Source organism: Brachionichthys hirsutus, chromosome 15, assembly GCF_040956055.1.
Source record: "Brachionichthys hirsutus isolate HB-005 chromosome 15, CSIRO-AGI_Bhir_v1, whole genome shotgun sequence".
Lineage (NCBI taxonomy): Eukaryota > Metazoa > Chordata > Actinopteri > Lophiiformes > Brachionichthyidae > Brachionichthys > Brachionichthys hirsutus.
Genome location: NC_090911.1, coordinates 4,578,381 through 4,600,675, shown reverse-complemented (window position 1 = coordinate 4,600,675; position 22,295 = coordinate 4,578,381). Strand labels below are relative to the sequence as shown.

At 39.4% G+C, this 22,295-nt stretch overlaps 2 protein-coding genes across 2 annotated transcripts; both read right to left on the bottom strand.

Moving 5' to 3' along the window:
• Nucleotides 1–446: 446 nt before the first annotated feature.
• Nucleotides 447–8,063, bottom strand: LOC137905087 (alpha-amylase-like). The gene is made up of 9 exons (XM_068749315.1): nucleotides 7,896–8,063; nucleotides 7,258–7,404; nucleotides 6,988–7,185; nucleotides 4,267–4,497; nucleotides 2,712–2,845; nucleotides 1,969–2,191; nucleotides 1,762–1,883; nucleotides 1,517–1,642; nucleotides 447–636 (listed from the first exon to the last, which is right to left on the bottom strand). The coding sequence occupies exons 1-9, from the start codon at nucleotides 8,061–8,063 to the stop codon at nucleotides 447–449; spliced, it is 1,539 nt and encodes a 512-aa protein (XP_068605416.1).
• A 4,221-nt stretch (nucleotides 8,064–12,284) lies between these two features.
• Nucleotides 12,285–18,426, bottom strand: LOC137905081 (alpha-amylase-like). Its single transcript, XM_068749305.1, has 9 exons — nucleotides 18,259–18,426; nucleotides 17,773–17,919; nucleotides 17,503–17,700; nucleotides 16,213–16,443; nucleotides 14,387–14,520; nucleotides 13,723–13,945; nucleotides 13,516–13,637; nucleotides 13,280–13,405; nucleotides 12,285–12,474 (listed from the first exon to the last, which is right to left on the bottom strand). Exons 1-9 carry the CDS (start codon nucleotides 18,424–18,426, stop codon nucleotides 12,285–12,287), a joined length of 1,539 nt encoding a protein of 512 aa, XP_068605406.1.
• Between the last annotated feature and the right edge of the window lie 3,869 nt (nucleotides 18,427–22,295).

The window sequence follows — 22,295 nt, the reverse complement described above, 5'->3', positions numbered from 1 at the left end:
AAAAGCAGACTGGGGGGGCGGAGCTTTCTGTTCCCTGATTCGGTTCATGAGCCAGACACCATCTCTATGTTCAAGAGTAGACTAAACCACGTTCTTTTTAAACTAGTTTCAAACAAGGCTTCCTAACCCAGCTCGACAGACCAGTTCTGAGTGAGGTGAATACCCTAAGTACTGAAGGAAGACTATGGGATCTCTCATGTGACCACAGATCATCTGTTTGTATATCATAAATAGTGGCATCTTCCGTGAAGACATGCACCAGAGTGATTCTGTGTGGTATTGAGAATATGTACTGAAAGGAATTCTGTAACAGCTTTGCCTGGGCTGATGAAAGACATGACAAGAGACAGCAGCTAATAATATAGCGAAATGGTTTGGTGAAAATAAATGCAATTTATCATTAATGCTGATTAAATGATATTTATTTTGTCATTTTTGTGAATAATTTACAGTTTGGAATTAGCATGAATAGCAACAAAGGGATCCTCGTCACTGTTGCTAATCTTGAAGTGGGCCTTGCCATTATCATCAACTTTGATCTGCTTTCCGGTGCACTTGTTTCCTTCCTTCTCTCCGGAAATGACATCACAGTAGTATCCACTGGGCATGCCAGTGTTCAGGCTAACATCCAGGACCCTGAAGGGGAAGACAGTGTTGCTGTTAAAAATTAGGTTGCAAACATGTATATGCCACTTATATAGAGATACATTGAGGATGCTGTCACATTTGTTCTTATATCTTACACATTCTAAGACACTGAACTGCATAGGCATCCAAAGGGGGCAGGAAGGCTCTGGGTTCAAATCCTTTTTGTACTGAGTTTGCATATTCTCATATTTACATCACATTTTAAGTTGAATTGTAGTTCACACAGTGTTAAAAATAACTAGAAAAGCACTTGGAGCAGCTACTTCCCCTTGTAATTGGATTTGCATCATCCACACGCAAAAACGGATCCACCCATCCTTACTGAACTCTGCCCCCTGCTGACCCCTCCTGTCCCTACACATCATTGCTTATTCATCAGCCCCCCATCACTTCTGGTTACATGTAAAGGTCTCTCATCCATCTGTAAAATATGACCACAGTACTTAATATGTAGAGTATGTTCATATCACCTGAATCTGTTATCAACCTGTATAGTATGTCCACCAGTGTATGTTCATGTACTTATGTATCTTATGTATTAGTATATATGTATAGTCTAATTTAATCTGTATCTGCATAATCTGTATATTTTTTTTATATCCATCCATAGAAACCCATATATTATGTCTACCTTTATAGAACGCTCATAGCACCAAATCTGTGTACATAACACACTTCTGTCTAGTTGCACTTCTGTTTCGATGCTGAACTGCATTTCGCTACCTAGTACTTGTACGTCTGTAATGACAATAAAGTTGAACCACTTATTTTTCTGAAAACCCATCAAGTTTTGTTGTAATTTAGCAGACTGAAACAAACATCAAACAAAACAAATCACTTTACTTCTCAAAGAAAGAAAAATCCTCACCAGTCATCATTGTTGAAGACAATGAAACCACGATTCCCACGTCCAAAGGCAACCTGGTTGCTCTGATTGTCCCACCAGTTGGAATGAGGCTGACCATTGACCACATTACGGAAAGTCACCATGTTCCTAAATGACAGAGACAAAATAAAATCATCATGTGTATGTTTCTAACATCCATATGGATGAATGAATGAGTTTTGTGTGGAAGATCAGCAGCTTCCGTTCCCTGTTTTCTGAAGACCCACTTGATCTGACGCCATCTGTGCTCACACACCCATCCGTCTCCACAGGTCTGGTCAGGGTTGATGGGAACAGGCTTGGTGGAACCATCACCATGGCTTGGAGGCCCCATCCAGTCATTCTGATCCTACAAGATAAAGATAGACGACTGAGTTTGACTGAAATGTCTCCAATACAAATCAATCTTTATTCAGACTTTTAATAGAATCTACCTTTCCATTGACAAAGTTTCTGTTCCAGCGGAAACTTGACATGACCCTTGTTACTCCGTAAGGGTGAGCCAGCATGTAGCCAACAGCCATCTTATACAGCCTGGAGTCCCAGAAGGTAATGATGGAGGCACCACCAGCACCGTGGCCTCTCTGATTGTCGTGGTTGTCAACAAAAACAACTGCCTTGTCATCAGGCATGAAACCCCATCCTTCTCCCCATTTCCTAGACATAAGAGCAATATAACAAACAAATCAAAGAACACATGCAGCAAATTAGAGTCTATTTAAGTTGTATACTAAAATAGCCTTTAGCTGGGTTAAGTTTTCAAAACTCAAGTTCACTTAGGAAGTATTTTTTTAATGATATTGTGCATGAAAATCAAAATCAAGTGAAATATCAAAAACTGACGAATTATAACAAGTGAAGCAATTAATAAATAAGCTAGTTAAAATACAAATACAGACAAAGCAACTCTCGTTTAAATATTTAAAGGCTGGTTGTAGATGAATGTAGTACAATCTAATACTAGTATGGACAGCAATTTTAACTACTTAGAGGAGACAATAGCTATCATTACAAAACCTGTTAAAAGCTTTAATAGCTAAACCGACTTTGGACAGCAAATGCAAGTATGAAATAATTCATCATCCAGAACAGCACGGGGGTTGTTATCAATATATTCTCAATATTACAATCATTTTGATCCTGTATTTGACTCAGAAAAAGCAGAAACAAACCATACTTGGTGTAAAACAACTTCTCCTGATCCCATTTTCTGAAGACAGTTCCCAGCTTGGCACCATATCTGAACTCAGTCACCCTTCCCAGACGGAAATAGTCTCTGGACGTTATGGCCCCAGTCCCCAGATCAATCACCTGGAAGCAAATCAATACATACATTGCATTATCCTTACCGTTCATGATATATGGATTAAACTCCAACTGCACCATATGTGGATTGACCCAAAGGCATGTAGAGTATTTTGATTCAACACTCAGCATTCTTCTGGAGTTATAAACATGTTATTAAGGATGCCATTACACGATTACCACAATCTGTTTGTGGAGTCTTCTGCTCTTTGAGTTTACCATATTTGGTTTGGCCCTTTTGCAATATAAACATTTCTTATATGGAAAAATAGACAAAATAATAAAAATCTGCATTGACCGATTCACAATAACTCGCATAAAACTGAGGGTTAAAATGTTTCTGTCCACAGGATGAAAAAATATCTCATGTTTTATAATGATCATTTCCTAACCTACCAGAAAAAAAAGTTCTGAAGGAAAAGACTTGGATCATTTCTGTTCTGAACTGCAGTTGATGATGGATGATGAATGATGATTTATGTCACTCCGACTGCACACTTCACTGGTGTCCTACAACTTTCATACATGTCCTGAACTACTCTGACATTCTTCTCTGCCACTCTAGACTTCCTGCAGTACCTCAGTTCCTCTCTGGGCGCCCTGTCAAAGGCTTTCTCTAGATCTACAAAGATACAATGCAGCTCCTTCTGACCTTCCCTGTACTTCTCCATTGCTACAGCCTCAACACAAACATTGAACCTGTGGTATGCTTCCTCGGCATAAAGCCATACTGCTGCTCACAAATACTTACTTCTGTCCACCTTTTCCCATAACTTAATCGTATGACTCATTAGCTTTATCCCCCTATAGTTTCCACAACTCTGTATGTCTCCCTTCTTGAAAATGGGCACCAGCAGACGTCTCCTCCATGCCTTTGGCATCTTCTTCCCCTCTCGGATTGTATTAAACAACCTCATTAAAAACTATTTAGCCACCTCTCCTAGACACTTCCACACCTCCACAGGTATGTCATCCGGGCCAACTGCCTTCCTATTCTTCAAGCTCTTTCTAACTTTGCACTTGCTAATTCTTGGTACTTCCTGGTCCACAACAGGTGCCTCTACTGCCCTTTGTTCCCTCTCATTTTCATTATTTATGAATTCCTCAAATTAATTATTCCATCTTCCTAGCACACTACTGGCCTCTGTCAACACCTTGCTATCTCTATCCTCAATTACTCTAACATGCTGAACATCCTTCCCATCTCTGTCTCTCTGTCTGGCCAGCCTGTACAAATCCTTCTCTCCCTCTTTACTGTCTAATAGAGCTGTCCGGTTAATCGAAAAACCAACTCGGTCCCGGTTGTCTTCAAAAACCTAAAGTCACAACCGAGCAGGCGAACAAATATCCATACTTTCGGTTTCCTATGTCAACAATCAACAATCCAGAAGAAGCTGTCTTTATAGAAAACATCTTTTTAAATGTACCTCTTGGTAGATAAAGGGTCTGGAGCCATTACTGAACCATTTGGTGTTGAGGTTGTGCAGACGACCAAAGACAGCAGACAGGTCATCCGGCCACATGTGCTTACAGGCATCCATTCTAAATCCAGCCACACCCATGTCAATCAGCGTGTTCATGAAGTCAGCCTGTTTGTCCCTGACGTATTCCTTCTCCATGGCAAGGTCCAACAGATGATTCAAACGACAGTCACGCACCTGGAGAAACAAATTGTCACTTAGATCACGATTACATTTTAATTACCGCCTTTCATTAGTCAAAGAAAGCTGTGAAAGGTTCTGATTGAGAGCATAGCAGTAACTTGTAAAAACAACTCACTTACTAGATTATTAGTTTACACATCCCCACACATAAAAAGATACACATTTGTCATGGTTTATATGCATTAGTATTGACCTAATTTGCTCTTCATAGCATTGTATCATTATTACATTCATTGAAAGATGATACGTCACTCAATTTGTTGTTGTTGTTTTCAAATTAATTTACAGTTTTTCTCAGTCGCTTTGGTGCTTTTCTCAGATCAGAATGAAAATTCTCATAACTATTAGTTCAGCTTCCACAATATTTAATCATTTGTGCACATCATAGCAGCAATTTTTCCTTCCTCTGAACAAAGTGCAGATGATTTTGGACATGAATCATTTGCTTTCATACAATTATCTGCTGTTTATAACAGTATCATTTCTGTTATATCAGTCAAAATGAACTTATGGATGCTGAATAGTCGTAATGCAACATGGAAATGTTGGAAAATTAACCTGTTTGTATTTAACTTTTGCTTTTCCCTTCGCTTTCTCTTTAGCTCAGCTTTCTTAAGAAAGGTCAAAATTGTTCTCATTATTTTCCTGCAGTATTACTGCTGCCTTTCTTTGGATCAATGACTGAGGGCTAAAGAGAGCAAAGCGAAAAAATACACATGCAAATCGAAAATCCTTCTCACAGTATTTCTCCTATGGCAGGTTGATTTTTAGACTTCTGAGGCATTTTAAACTCAATTTGTTTTCATTCAAAAGTGCCCTAAAAATGCACCTTTCAGGGGGGCAGAAACGGAGATAGTCATCACGACTCTCTCCGGATCAACCCGCCCCCCACCCCCCCTTTTTTTGTCCACCTACGTTGTACATATCATGTGTATTTTTAATTTATTATTTTGCATCTGTGGAGTAATTTATTTTTATTTTATTGGTATTGTTTAACGTCAATGATTTATGTACTAAGGACTTTCAACAGAAACAAGACCGCAAGGGCTTTTTTGAAATGCTCCTCTTAGACAGGATGTTTGACTGTACTTGTACTGTAATACATGCTACTGTTTGACTGTGCTTGTACTCTAACATTCTATCTAATAAATATATTCATATTCAGAAAAACGAGCTGTTTGACTACTGAACCATTCGAGAGCCGAGGTTACACTGTATTTTACAGGTTATGCAGCTTTAAGGATGGTCACACGGTTACCATAAAAACTTGGGATCAACCGATAATCGGCCGGGCCAATTCCATCACCCGATATTCAGCATTTTGCCACATATCGATAAGAGATCAACGTAGAACTGGCTTATTTTGGCTCTGATGCAGCGACGCCTCTCCGTCTGCAGTCATTACTCTGTCTCCAGCATTGTCCCACCAACAGCACCATTTGATTGGTTACATGCAGAGCAAAGGCGGGGCAAAACAGCCAATCAGCAGTAAGGTTGTGCATGCACGGCGCTCATGGACACAAAGTTTTGCGAGTGAAGAAATACCGGAGAGAGCGAGCGAAGCCGTTTCACTGAAGAGCGTGCAGGACAGCGGTGCTTTTTGCACCACAATCTAATGCTGCTCAATTGGAATTAATAATTGATGTGACTTACATTTTTGTAAAAACAAATGTCTAACTTTGTTTTATTTACTTTATAACTTTATTTTATGTAAAATTTCAGGAAGCTATTTATTTGTTACATTTTTCATTTAACTCTATAAGAGATGCTGCCTGAGAACTCCCTGAACTTTTGTTTGAACTTAAAACAAACATTGAAAAACAAGTGACAGCTACCATTTCAATTAGATTTCAATTTTGGTAAACTTTGTTTACTGTTGAAAACGTTTTGAAGCTATTTATTTGTTTCATTTTTCATTTAACTTTATTAGACATGCTGCTGAGCCTGAGAACTCCCTGCACTTTGTGTTGGAGTGTTGGAGTTTATATAATTCTAAATTTTGACGCCAATATTTTCACTTTTACTGCAAATGAATCTCGGCTCCAAATATCTGTTATCGGTCTTCTTGACTACTAACAATCGGCATCGGCCATAAAAAAACATATCGGTCGATCACAAATAAAAACCCCTGAGCAGACAGTTTAAACTCAGGAGAAAGAAGGTGGGAAAGGGATTGTAAGGGATGAAATATAAGAAAGTGATCAAGTAAAGTAGTAAAGGTAAAAATAAGAAGGGAAACAACAAAAAAATAATGAAGAAAGCAATGGAGGACCCACATCTCTGTATGAGTTAATCATTATATATTTTTTGCTGTGCTTGTGTGCCCCATTCATTTCTGGATTTAATGGGTATTTTGGGTTCTATGTGGATTTTAAATTATTTGTTCTTTATCATTCCGATAAGGATCCTGAATGACGACAACAATGAGAGTGAAATTTGGAGAAAGTAAAAATAATGCTGTTCTACCACTGTAGACGTTCATACCTGTCTGGCATCACAATAACTCTCAATGTCACCATTGGCAGTGCTGCATTTGTTGTCGTTGAAATCCAAGGAGGAAAAGGGGACACTGGGGAATTCACTCGTGCCAGCATTGAACCAGCTCCCACATGAAGAGTGGTTTCCCTCTCCACTTCCAGCAATACACATGTGATTGATGACTGCATCCGCATAGATGTTGACCTGTGGGCAGTGTCAAATGCTGAGCATCATTATTCACAGCACTATCAATGAATCAGTGCAGAATTTGTTTACCCCAACGTTGTTGCATCGAGTGATCATGTCCTTCAGCTCAGTCTCGTTGCCAGATCTGGAGCAAAGTTTGTGACTGATTGGCTGGTATCTCTGCCACCAGGGCCTCCAGGGCTCATTCAGCACAATGTGCTCATTTGGAGGGGAGATCTGGGCAACGCAGACGTTTTATAACACATTTCAGCCGCTGTCACATTTGACCAAAGAATTGTTTAAAGACGTTTTTGTTTGTATTGAATGTCAAAGTGTCTCTTAAGGTAGACTCCAGCAATTTCATTTATCTTAAATGACCCACCAACTAGAATTCTAGATACATTTTCTAACATTTTAAATATTATTATGGAGAGGGGATTAAAGTCGTTGTTGTTGTTTTTACTTAGTCAGCAGCAGCTGTCTAAACACCATTTCATAACATAAATATACAGTGTATCTAAGATATTTGAATACACAATATAATAGCTGGTGGGAAATTCCTCTTTCTTTGAAGTTTATGACACAATATATATAGTATCTCAACACATTGAACTTATAATTTGTTTTAGCTGTTAACTTTGTTAACTTTTGAGCAAATTCTGACATCTTTTTTGAAAACAAAATATCACTCTTTTCTGCACTCATTGTCTGTGTTCAGCCGTACATACCTGAACTCCACCATAGCCGTTTGGACCCAAAAAGCGTTCACACTCTGCAGCAATATCTGCCCAACGCCACTCAAACAGGTGGACGATAGCAGTCCTGCCATGCTTGGTGTGGGGATTGTACTGGGTGAGACTCAGCCCAAATAAAGCTGCCAGAATGAACAACCTCATTCTGGAGGGGTTCTAAATACGGTACGTATAAGATCTTTTTGCCACGCAACTTCAGTCTGAACGTTGCATTTATCCGACCTACATATCCCTGACACGAAATACGTAACTAAACTCGACAGGAGGCGAGATCACAGATCCAGCATCACTCTGCTGCTCCTCTTTTATTTCTCCATGAGAGAGAGAGAGAGAGAGAGAGACATGCAGCTGCAGCATAATCACCAGAAAAAAACAAACAAACTCTAGGGCAGGGGTTTCCAAAATGGGGTTTGCGAGTGGCCGTCGATAACATTTTTTTTGTCTTGTATATTAGAAAAACTAAATGGGCTTAATATGTCATTGCAAGGTGAAAAGAGTGTATAAAAGTCACATACCAATGGCCAGGTGGTAATACAAACACATTACACACATTCAAATAATTTGTAGGTGATACAGATATTTAAAGTGTTTGATGCCTTTTTGTTCAATGAATCACTAATTATTTTGATATCCTACAAACTATCATTATAAAAATAACTGGATCATCGTTCACTGTAACCCCGACGAGTCATTTGATGTCTGACCTGGAGGACGCGCTCTTTGAACTTTCAACTAGGACTGGGCGATACTGGGATTCATGGTATCGATCCGATACAAAGTAAATACAGGGCTCGTATCACCGATACCAATACGTTTTACTTATTAGTTGTTAGTTTACGAGTTAGTTGATTATCATTGTTATTATGGTAAAACACAGCACAAAGATTTTAGGTAATAAAAATGCTTTTGTATTAACTAACTTCAAAAATAGAAAAAAAAATTGAACAGTATAAAAATAATTAAATAATTCTTCTAGTACCACAATTGTTTCAGAAAAAAGTCACTAGTACAAAATACTAATAAAAAAGCAGCAATTTAACAAAAATATAAATATAACAATGTCAACATAACAACAAAAATATCTTCCATTGCACAATATTGTGAAAAATAAAGTCAGTATTGCAAATAAAGTGTAAACAACAATAGACTCATTCTTAAACTTTGGCTCTCTGCTCACAAAGCCCTCCGTGGAAGAATCCCTTGAGGTTCCATTTTGGCTCTGTTCCCATATTGACAACAGATTTATAGATTTTTGTTCAGGAACAGTAACATGTTTACATCCTTCATATTATATTCAGCCATATTCATATTTCAGGTTTGAGGTATAGAGCATATCTTTATATGCCGTGGTAGCTATAGTTTTGGTTCCAGTAAAACAATTACAACTGGCTGAATACATGATAACAATTTAACAAGTCTGCTAAAATGTATTACCAATTTCACTGTGAAAAACAAATTACTGTACCTGGATATTCTCCTCTATTTGACTTGCAGCTCGGCGCTCGCTCGAGGGTCAGGATCCGCTTATTTTATGTGTTTGTGTAAATTTATGTTTTTGTCCTGCTCCTGCATACTGTGTTCACTTGTTACTTCGGTGTCCCATTACTGATGTATTCACCACTCTGGTATTACTAAAATGATAATATGGTTGTAAGGTTGTGTTCTTTGGGTTGTTTTTAATGCCTGTTTTTATATAGGCCTATGTGTGCCTTATGCATAGCATTTGTATGTTTCAATCATCTCACGGACAGTGGGGGGGGGGGGGGGGGGGGGGGGTCGCGGCTCTCACGCACCATTATTTTGGGTGTCGCCGTCTGAAAATTTGTGATCCCCTGCTCTTGGGGACTTAACCCCCCCTCAATAAGAAACATCCAGGTTTCCCTTAAAACAGAACCAGGGGGCAAAACACCCACAACTCTCTTTGTTGCCTTACCCAAATCACAATACAATAACGTCAGAACATGACAAAGTCCTGGAGACGTGATGGGGGGGCCGCACCAACTGCCCCCTGCGTGCATGCCTGTGTCCGCGTTCTACCCGCCCATGCTCTACGGCATTTCCCTTGCATAAAGTTTATTTTTGGTGATGATGATGATGAATACATTTATTAGATAGAATGTTATAGCAGTACAGGTACAGACAAACATCCTGTCTAAGAGGAGCATTTCAAAAAAGCCCTTGTGGTCTTGTTTCCATTGAAAGTCCTTAGTACATAATTCACCGACGTGTAACAATACTAAAAAAAATAAAAATTAATTACTCCATTGGTGCCAAATAACAATAAATTAAAAGATACATAATATGTATAACGTATTAGGGTGGGGATTGATCCGGAGAGAGTCGGATGACTATCTCCATTTCTGGCCTCCTGAAAGGTTCAGGGCTGTTTTGAAGAAGGCCATCGAGGTGGTGCCCTTCTGTAAATAAAAACTGGTGGGCCTCATCATAACTCACCCCACCTATTCAGGAGCTGACCCAGTTTCTGCCCCTCCAGATTGTGCAATCCAAACATCTGACCTGCCAGACTGGGTTTAGTTTCGGGTTGTTGCCCCCGAGAGAATCACTGGGTCACAGGCATGTCAAATCGAAAGGGCCCGAATACGTATGTGGTGGAAATACTGACAAATAATTAAACTGGTGCAGACTGATGTCCTTACCTGATAACACATAAGGACTAAAGAGATTAAGCTCTAATTTCACAGTGCGGGTTTCATCCTGACCAGGTTGGATAGGATTAGAAATGGGACAATAAGAGGGACAGTGAAGGTTCGACATTATGGAGATAAGGTCAGAGAGACTAGACTTTGATGGTTTGGACATGTCCAGAGGAGAAACAGAGGGAGGCTCTGGCACGCTTTTCCTGGTTCTCATTAATGGTTTCCATTGAGGCTCAGTGAATTCTTGTAAATCACTTTGGGGGCACTAGATGGGGCTAGGAATCAGATTTGTTTTCATAGCTTGTCTCATATTCGTGATGTGAGGACACAGTAGCAGTTTCAGAAAATATGACATAAATAAATAGCTATAATGAGGAAAAAGAGTAAATTAGAGCACAGGCAAGGATTAATGGCATCAAAGAGGACTATACGGAATGAAAAAGTGATTAAATGAACAGGTAAATGAGAAAAAATAACAAGCAAGGAAACAAAAAAAGCATGAAGAATTTAATGAAGGGAACAAAAGAAGAAGAAGCCATAACTGTTTAGCTTGAAATCGTTTCACTGTTATCGCTTGTACTACATTACATTACTTGATGCATTCATTCATTCATCTTCTGGACAGCTTCGTCCGTTACTGGATCACGGGTCATGCTGGCTCCTATCCCAGCAGTCAATGGGTGAGAGGCGGGGTCCGCCCTGGACAAGCTCCTCATAATTATGTGAGGTTACACAGCGCACGGGAACGTAAATGTAACGCGACGTAAACAACATTGGCAAACAATGTCCCCCAAACAAAACAGATTTTATATCTTATAAGAAATAATTATATATTTTTGTCTATGTATTTACGTAGTCGAGGTATATTCTTGTGTATTTAGACTGATTTGTCAAAACAGTCAGGGATCACTTTAAGTCATTCCAGGTGGCTGTTTCACACGCTTGTCAATATTTGATGAGTTTGGGATATCATTCATAAGATAATTCTTCAGGGCACTTTGAATATATATGTCTTCAGTTTACTACCGAGGCGCGGCTGAGGTTATGTAATCGCCGCCGTCTGTCCGTCCGTCAGCAAGATGCCTCAAAAGGTTTTGGATGGATTTGGATTACATTTTCAGGAAATGTTGGGAATGTTATGTAACCGGTTTATGGGTATTGCCATTATAATTACCGGTACACAAAATTGTCTTTGTTTGTCACGGTTCTGTTCATATCTGGTGTTTCATACACTGCAGACTTCAGGTCCTACAGCAGCTTCTTCTATGTTTTGGTTTCTTCTTCGTGTGTCCATGCATCTGGTATAAATACTGTGTTTTGTTCAAGAGGAGACTAAAGACTTTCCTTTTTAAATGAGTTTCAAACAAGGTTTCCTAACCCAGCTCTACAGATCTGTTCTGAGTGAGGTGAATACCCTAAGTACTGAAGGATGACTGTGGGATCTCTCATGTGACCACAGATCATCTGCTTGTATATCATAAATAGTGGCATCTTCCGTGAAGACATGCACCAGAGTGATTCTGTGTGGTATTGAGAAAATTGAATTAAAGGAATTCTGGAACAGCTTTTCCTGGGCTGATGAAAGACATGACAAGAGACAGCAGCTAATAATATAGCAAAATGCTGCTTTCCAAGTTTGGTGAAAATAAATGCAATTTATCATTAATGCTGATTAAAGGATATTTATTTTGTCATTTTTGTGAATAATTTACAGTTTGGAATTAGCATGAATAGCAACAAAGGGATCCTCGTCACTGTTGCTAATCTTGAAGTGGGCCTTGCCATTATCATCAACTTTGATCTGCTTTCCGGTGCACTTGTTTCCTTCCTTCTCTCCGGAAATGACATCACAGTAGTATCCACTGGGCATGCCAGTGTTCAGGCTAACATCCAGGACCCTGAAGGGGAAGACAGTGTTGCTGTTAAAAATCAGGTTGCAAACATGTATATGCCACTTATGTAGAGATACATTGAGGATGTTGTCTTATATCTTACACATTCTAAGACACTGAAATGCATCTGCATCCAAAGGTAAAAAAAATCTGTATTGTCTTTGAATAAAATGGTTCATAAAACGGTTCACTTTTAGACACTGTCAACAAAATCACAGTGCATAAAGTGAAATTATTATCTGTGTAGTGTCTCTCTTTGCTTTTGCAGCGGTTTTGCAATTTGCAGATGGTCCCTTTGCACTTGTCTCACAGGTGGCTGCACGTAGACACCAATATTATTTCTGCAGTTTGAAAGACAGCTACAGCAACAATGGCTACATTACAATGACGTGAACGTATGACCAATGAGTCAGAATCTGTGAATATCTTTCCAACTTTACCGAACTATATCGTCGATCATCATAGCATGACAGAGTGGCAAATAAATCTGAACTAATGATTTCCAGAATTACTTCATAAAACAGTATACCTGTAGCAAAACATACTCCATACATTTTGCAAGGTTATGAAAATTCACAATACCATACAGGGGTGTCTTTTCAATCTTTTGAAAAAACCTTTCTAGTAATTGCACTTCTGTTTCGATGCTGAACTGCATTTCGCTACCTAGTACTTGTACATTTGTAATGACAGTAAAGTTGAACCACTTATTTTTCTGAAAACCCATCAAGTTTTGTTGTAATTTAGCAGACTGAAACAAACATCAAACAAAACAAATCACTTTACTTCTCAGAGAAAGAAAAATCCTCACCAGTCATCATTGTTGAAGACAATGAAACCACGATTCCCACGTCCAAAGGCAACCTGGTTGCTCTGATTGTCCCACCAGTTGGAATGAGGCTGACCATTGACCACATTACGGAAAGTCACCATGTTCCTAAATGACAGAGACAAAATAAAATCATGCTTCTAACATCCATATGGATGAATGAATGAGTTTTGTGTGGAAGATCAGCAGCCTCCGTCCCCTGTTTTCTGAAGACTCACTTGATCTGACGCCATCTGTGCTCACACACCCATTCGTCTCCACAGGTCTGGTCAGGGTTGATGGGAACAGGCTTGGTGGAACCATCACCATGGCTTGGAGGCCCCATCCAGTCATTCTGATCCTACAAGATAATGATAGACGACTGAGTTTGACTGAACTGTCTCCAATACAAATCAATCTTTATTCAGACTTTTAATAGAATTTACCCTTCCATTGACAAAGTTTCTGTTCCAGCGGAAACTTGACATGACCCTTGTTACGCCGTAAGGGTGAGCCAGCATGTAGCCAACAGCCATCTTATACAGCCTGGAGTCCCAGAAGGTAATGATGGAGGCACCACCAGCACCGTGGCCTCTCTGATTGTCGTGGTTGTCAACAAAAACAACTGCCTTGTCATCAGGCATGAAACCCCATCCTTCTCCCCAGTTCCTAGACATAAGAGCAATATAACAAACAAATCAAAGAACACATGCAGCAAATTAGTGATGATGATGATGAAATATTTATTAGAGAGGATGTTGGAGCAGTACAAGTACAGTCAAACATCCTGTCTAACAGGAGCATTTCAAAAAAGCCCTTGCGGTCTTGTTTCTGTTGAAAGTCCTTAGTACATAATTCACCAGGCTGTTTGTCGATGAATGTAGTACAAACTAGTGTAAAATATTGGTGTGGCAACAATTTTAACTATTTATTCATGAAAATGATAAACACCCTCTGTTTGTCTGACTTCACAGAATGTTGCCTCTAAAACGAATCTTTACAAAACCTGTCATCATCCAGGACAGCACAGGGGTTGTTATCAATAAATTCAAAATATTACAATCATTTTGATCCTGTATGTGACTCAGAAAAAGCAGAAACAAACCATACTTGGTGTAAAACAGCTTCTCCTGATCCCATTTTCTGAAGACAGTTCCCAGCTTGGCACCATATCTGAACTCAGTCACCCTTCCCAGACGGAAATAGTCTCTGGACGTTATGGCTTCACTCCCCAGATCAATCACCTGGAAGCAAATCAATACATACATTGCATTATCCATACCGTTCAAGATGTATATGGATTAAACTCCAACTGCACCAAATGTGGATTGACTCAAAGGTATGTAATGAGTGCTCTTCCTTGGCATAAAGCCATACTGCTGCTCACAAGTATTTACTTCTGTCCTTAGTTTAGCTTCAACCACTTTTTCCCATAACTTCATAGTATGACTCATTAGCTTTATCCCCCTATAGTTTCCACAACTCTGTATGTTTCCCTTCTTCTTGAAAATGGGCACCAGCACTTCTTTTCCCCTTTCTCTGGCATCTTCTTCCCCTCTAGGATCGTATTAAACAACCCCATTAAAAACTCTACAGCTACCTCTCCGAAACACATCCATACCTCTACAGGTATGTCATCTGGGCCAACTGCCTTCCCATTCTTCATTTTCTTCATTGCCTTTCTAACTTCACTCATGCTAATCACAACAGCTGCCTCTACTACCCTGATTCATTTTCCTTATTCATTAATTTCTCAAAATAATTATCTCTCTTGCCCACCCAAAGCCTGTCTGACCTCTTCCCTGAAAGTCACACAACACTCTTCATTCTTCAGCCTCCACCACTTTGTCCTCTGTTCTGACTTAGTCCTCTTCATCTTCTTCACCACTAGAATCGTCTTACACACCACCAGCCTATGTTGGCTGGCTACACTCTCTCCTACCACGACCTTACAGTCACCAACCTCCTTTAAACTGCTACGTCTGCACAATGTCGTCCACCTGTCTGCTCCTCCCTCCACTCTTGTTGGTCACCCTATATTCTTGTTCCTCCTGAAAATAAGTGTTAACTACTGCCATTTCCATCCTTTTGGCAAAGTCCACCACCATTCGTCCTTCTAGGTTCCTGTCCTGAATACCAAACTCTCCCATCACTTCTTCATCTCCTCTATTTCCTTCACCAACATGCCCATTGAGGTCTGCTCCAATCCATACACTCTCACGGCTCGGGATGCTCTGAACCACTTCATCCAAGTAACTCCAGAACTTCTCCTTCTCCTCTAACTCACATGCTACCTGTGGAGCGTACCCACTAACAAAAATTACATTGTTCATTATGCAGTCGCTCCCTACTTGGTGATAGTGAAGCTACTATTGTAGCCACAGCAGCCGTGGGGTAAACTGACAGAAGCAAGGCTGTCAATTTGTGGCATCGGCCCTCCTCACCACCACCGACATTCACTCGTTCACTACAATCACACAGGCAATTTGCATTAAGTGTCTTGCCCAAGGATATAACAACAGTGTACACATGGACCGCCAACCTTTCTATCATAGGACGACCCACTCAACCACCTGTGCCATTGTCACCCCAATATTCAACATGACACCCTCAATCTCCGGCTTCAAACGCATCAGTCTATCCGACACTCAATTCACCTCTAGAACACTTTGCACCAACTCTTCCTTCAAGATAACCCCTCCTCCATTCCTCCTTCCATCTCCTCTGCTATAAAACAACTTGAATCCTGCTCCTCAGCTTCTAGCCTTGCTTCCTTTCCACTTGGTCTCCTGGGCACACAACACATCAACCTTTCTCCTCATTATCATGTCCACCATCTCTTATCATTTTTTTTTAGAGATGATGTATGATGTTGATGATTTTGATAATAGATGAATAATACTTTGTCTTTATAGAAAATATATTTTTAAATGTACCTCCTGGAAGATAAAGGGTCTGGAGCCATTACTGAACCATTTGGTGTTGAGGTTGTGCAGACGATCGTAGACAGCAGACAGGTCATCCGGCCACATGTGCTTACAGGCATCCATTCTAAATCCAGCCACACCCATGTCAATCAGCGTGTTCATGAAGTCAGCCAGTTTGTCCCTGACGTATTCCTTCTCCATGGCAAGGTCCAACAGACTAACCAGACGACAGTCACGCACCTGGAGAAACAAACGGTCACTTAGATCATGATTACATTTTAATTACCATCAAAGAAAGCTGTGAAAGCTTCTGATTGAGAGCATAGCAGTAAATTTGGACAATAACTAATAATCACTTACGATATTAATAGTTTACACACACCCACATATAAATATACACTTTTATCATGGTGTACATGCATTAGTATTGACCTAATTATATTATTATTATATTTATTCAGACACTATTTATGCATATCCATGTATTACCCTGGATGGCATTACAAAGAATTCAGAATACTTTATTATTCAGAATACTAAAGTATTCTGGAATTATTGTTCATGGACATTCATTAACAAGAATGCAGTGAAACTAAACCACCCTTTGGAGTCAGAGGTGCTGTTGTGCTTGATTGAGTGTGGCCATGTAGGACAAGAGGGGGCTGCCCCCCATCATACAATTCACACCCTGTCAACCACTCTTTCTGGCTTTGATTGCTGATTTCAGGCAAATTGTAAATTACATTACATGCACTAGAGGGGGCTATAGGAGTCTTACGTAACGCTGCAAGGGCAGAGAAACAATGAATGAAAAGTTCTATTTTACAGGTTATGCAGCTTTAAGGAAGGTCACACACAGTTGCCATAAAATCCCCTGAGCTAAAAGGATTAAACTCGGGAGGAAGAAGGGGGGAAGGGATTGTAATGGATGAAATATAAGAAAGTGATGAAATTAAGTGGTAAAGGTCAAAATAAGAGGAAACAACAGCAAAAAAAGAATGAAGAAAGCAATTGAGGACCCACATCTGTATGAGTTAATCATTAAATATGTTTGCTGTTACTGTGCTTGTGTGAGGTTATCGAATGTATAATATAAATACCCCAAAAAAGCACAAAGACTCCAGATTAATTTTTGTGCCCCATTGATTTCTGGATTTAATGGGTATTTGTGGTTTCTATGTGGATTTTAAATTATTTGTTCTTTATCATTCCGATAAGGATCCTGAATGACGACAACAATTACAGTGAAATTTGAAGAAAGTAAAAATAATGCTGTTCTACCACTGTAGACGTTCATACCTGTCTGGCATCACAATAACTCTCAATGTCACCATTGGCAGTGCTGCATTTGTTGTCGTTGAAATCCCAGGAGGAAAAGGGGACACTGGGGAATTCACTCGTGCCAGCATTGAACCAGCTCCCACATGAAGAGTGGTTTCCCTCTCCTCCTCCAGCACCACACATGTGATTGATGACAGCATCCACATAGATGTTGACCTGTGGGTAGTGTCAAATGCTGAGCGTCATTATTCACAGTACTTTCAGTGAATCAGTGTAGAATTTGTTTACCCCAACGTTGTTGCATCGAGTGATCATGTCCTTCAGCTCATTCTCGTTGCCAGATCTGGAGCAAAGTTTGTGACTGATTGGCTGGTATCTTTGCCACCAGGGCCTCCAGGGCTCATTCAGCACAATGTGCTCATTTGGAGGGGAGATCTGGGCAACGCAGATGTTTTATAACATGTTAGGAACACATTATAGTCGCTGTCACATTTGACCAAAGAATTGTTTAAATACAGATTTGTTGTTTCTATTGAATGTTAAAGTGTCTCTTAAGGGAGACTCCAGCAATTTCATTTAGCTTAAATGACCCACCAACTAGAATTATAGATACATTTTCTAACATTTTAAATATTATTATGGAGAGGGGATCAAAGTTTTTGTTTTTTTACTTAGTGAGTAGCAGCTGTCTAAACACCATTTCATAACATAAATATACAGTAAAAAAAATATCATTGTTTTCTGGGCTCATTGTCTGTGTTCAGCCATACATACCTGAACTCCACCATAGCCGTTTGGACCCAAAAAGCGTTCACACTCTGCAGCAATATCTGCCCAACGCCACTCAAACAGATGGACGATAGCAGTCCTGCCATGCTTGGTGTGGGGATTGTACTGGGTGAGACTCAGCCCAAATAAAGCTGCCAGAATGAACAACCTCATTCTGGATGAATAGGAATATTGCATCATAAGATCTCTTGATATTAGTATTTATGCTCATTTTCTCTCTCAGTTGGACCAATGAGAGACTGGTAATTATCAGCATCCAGACTACGTAGACACATTTTTCTTTCTCACGACCTCCAACCTTTTTCCAAAACAACAACGTCATTTCCAAAAACAGTTGGCACTCTGTGACAAACAGATAAACGAGAATGGGCAAATGCAGAGCAAACAAAGTATTTTATTCATTATTTATTTTCAGACACCATTTTTGCTGGTCGAACTAGAATGAAACACTAAAGAATAAAGATACGTTTACCCTTGCATGTGGCAGACATGGTAGGATTCAAAACCAAAACTAGATGACAAGATTAGTAATATTTAAAGGATTTACAAAAGTCAAGATTCCCCTTACTTTGGTATGTGTTCTTTCAGTCCAGTAATCACATGATGCTGATATAGCTAGTTTAATCTTGCCTTGAGTTGCAAACATTGAATTCAAACAAAGATCTATTTTGGCCAAAGCAAATACAAGCCTGAGGCATGTGCAGCTTCAGTTTTTCTTTTCTTTCTTTCTTTACATGATCTTCATGTTTATGTTTGGGGATTATTTTTACTTACATAATTTTATCATCTTAATTTTTTTTTTTTTAAGGAAAGTATACAATATATATGATAATTTTGATGTATTTATATGCTTCATTCTAAAAAAAATCAATATCTCACAATTAGACCAAGGTTTTGCCACGGTAACTGGTTGACAGTGTTTCTCAACATGCATACATGGGACAAGATCTAGTAGTATACTTTAAATTACTTATTTCATATCAAACTATTCAAAACTATACTGAACACTTCCACTTGAAATGATCTATATCTAGACACCATTAAAATTCTACTTCCAAAATTTTACAAAAAATACTTTACACTACAGAAAGTATGTTTTGCTGCTATTACTTGCGAGAGTATTTTAAGTAGTACTGTATAATCATTGAATAAATGACTTTTATTTGTAATAGGTACTTTTTTGTGAACTTTTTTTAACTCTTTTTCCAGGTTTTATATCATACAGCATTCAGAGAATGTAGCTTTAAAAATATACATTAAGTATGTACTTTAATACTTTTTGGGTCCATTAAATAAATAAGATATAGAAGATTCAAGATTCAAGATTCAAGATTCAAGAGTTTTATTATCATTATGCTAACATAACAAAATCATGTTAAATGTTGGATCTTAAAAGAGGATCAACTTCTTTAAGACATCTTCATTCCAACAGCAGGTTTCATTGTCTTAATAAATCAAATAGGTATAGTGAAATAAATATATCATCATTTCAATTAGGAGGAACTAATGTCTGCTCTATTTTTGATTATATCTGGTATTGTTCCACAATAAATGCAGTATTACAGCAGAAACCACATTGAACTGCAGGAAAATGTATTTCACTGAGATAAGTAGGGTGGATTGTGTATGAAAGGATGGTAAATTTGTTTCTACTGGACGTTTCTGTAAATAAAATCTGGTGGGTCTCGTCATGACTCACCCCACCTGTTCATGATCTGACCCAGTTTCTGCCCCTCCAGGCTCCCCTGTGGAGTGTGTCATCCAAACATTTGACCTGCCAGACTGGGGTCGTTCTGGGTCTTTGACCCCCGCCCCTCCCCCCAGAGAATCGCTGGGTTAAACACACAAAAAAGAGCTGAAATTCACTATAAGGCTACAGAAAGTGGGGAAGTGGAAAGAAAGTGGCTAAAATTCTCAGGAGATTAATCACTCCCAGCTCAACCTGTCACAATGTTGCATTATTTTAAAATTGTGATTTGCAATTATTACATCAATACCTGTTATGCCAATACTAGGTTTCTTACTGGTATAAATTAAATTACTGGTATACTATTTTAAGCATGCTTTCCTAGCAGAGATGTCAGAGAAGGGGCCTGAAATGGATAACATTTTCCCCATGTACAGCCCAAATTCCAGTCAGACCAAAGTCATTTTCTGTATGGACAACACAGGACATACCTCTAGAGATGATGAAGGGTATGGGGTACAATACTTTCTTTCACAGCTCAAGCTCTGACACCAGGTGAAAGAAGAGACACTGGTCATTTGATTCCCACTCCTGGATTTGTCATGGGAAAGTGGAAGAGTCATGGTGAAGTGCAGGTGGGGGGGGGGGACTGGACTGTAGAGGAGTGTGGAAGAGTAAGAGCGATACAAAGAAAAGGGGTCAGCAGGTAAAGAGAGAAAACTACATACAATAATGAGAGCTGGTTGTGAAAGACAGCAAGGAATGTCAGACAGAGAACATGAGAAGGTGTGTGTGGGTGTGTGTGTGTGTGTGTGTGTGGTGAGGGGGGTTTGCTATATTTTCTAGTAAATGATTAAAAGCGCAAAGGGAGTGAGCAGAAAAAGGAAGTGGGGCGTAAAGCATAAAGAAAACAGGGGAGCTGATAGAAGGATTAGAAACTGCATGTATCTCATCCTTTACACCTCAGGTCACGCTCCAGACAGCTCGTGTAAGAGCTGCAGGTGAACAGATACCACATGTTGAATGAAAGCAATAACACGGTGTGCACAGGCCAGATAATCTCACTGTCATAAATGGTACTCGAGACAAAATGAAGTGCTTTGTTTTTAACTAAAAGTCACAAACTGGTTTTAAAAGAGGAACACCCTCCATACACTAGACTAGATGGAGGTGTCAAATGAATACTAAGCACTGTTAAAGCTCGAGAGCACTCCGATGTAAAGTATTTTAATTCACTGTGCATGACTTTTTATTGATCCCAGTAATGCCTCTAATAATTTCTTGCTCTGACAAAAAAAAAGTGTGTCACTTTTCAATGAAATTTCAATAAATGAATCACATTTTGGGAGGGTTCCAGTGTTACCTCAACTAAACTAGGCATACGAGGGAGGAAAAAAGTCCTAAATTCATAAGCTCTTCCAAAGGAAAGTTTCTTTATCCTCTTTTTCTTGCCATGATGATATGTTGTGCAGATGTTGAGAAAAGCTTTCCATCTCACTCAAAGAATAACAGCAGCAGCGCTAGTCTCCTTGGAGAGGTTCACGCTCTAAAACCTGCTAGTGCACACAGACACACGCACTGGCAGACAGTCGCACACACACACACATCTCCTATTTGCAGACATGAACTCAAACACCTCTACAGACATTCTCACCCTCTCTTTCTCAACCATATCCCCTGCCTATATGTTATTGTACGCATTCCTGCTTCTCACATTGAGAAATTAAAGGAACTTTGTCTGACAGTAATGTTGGCCACATCAATAAATAGCGAAGGTGACTGATTTGAATGCATATTGGTTTTAAAAATGTTGAAAGTGGGAAAAGTTGCAAACTCTCACATAAGAGAAGCTGAAATCTGCATATCCGTGTTTTGTCGACAAATAACTGACAGCAGCATTAACAATGTTTTATTAAAAATAAGAAGCAAAAAAATAACTTTGAAAAACATAGAAATGTCACATTTGATTTGCAACAGTACCATTGACCTGATGAAGGATAGTTAAGTATTCATGCTCCTCCGAGCCCTGGTGTCTCTCTGGAGATTCCTGAGGGGAAACATCTGTCTCTTCAGTCGATGTGCTCCACTTTGATCATCAGCTATAGTCACTAATCTTGTCTGGCTACTGTTTGGTAATCAGCTGACAATGAGGTTGATGCGAAGGATGAGAAAATAAAAGCAAAGATGAGCTCTGAAAGGCTCTGCAGAATGCTGATGTGGCGCTCTGTTTGGTTCTCAGATTTGTAATGGACCCAAAATGGCGTTGAAGCGGCAGAGACTGAGACACGCTGACATTTAAAGACGAGCATGAGCCAAGCTTTAAACAATTCCTTCA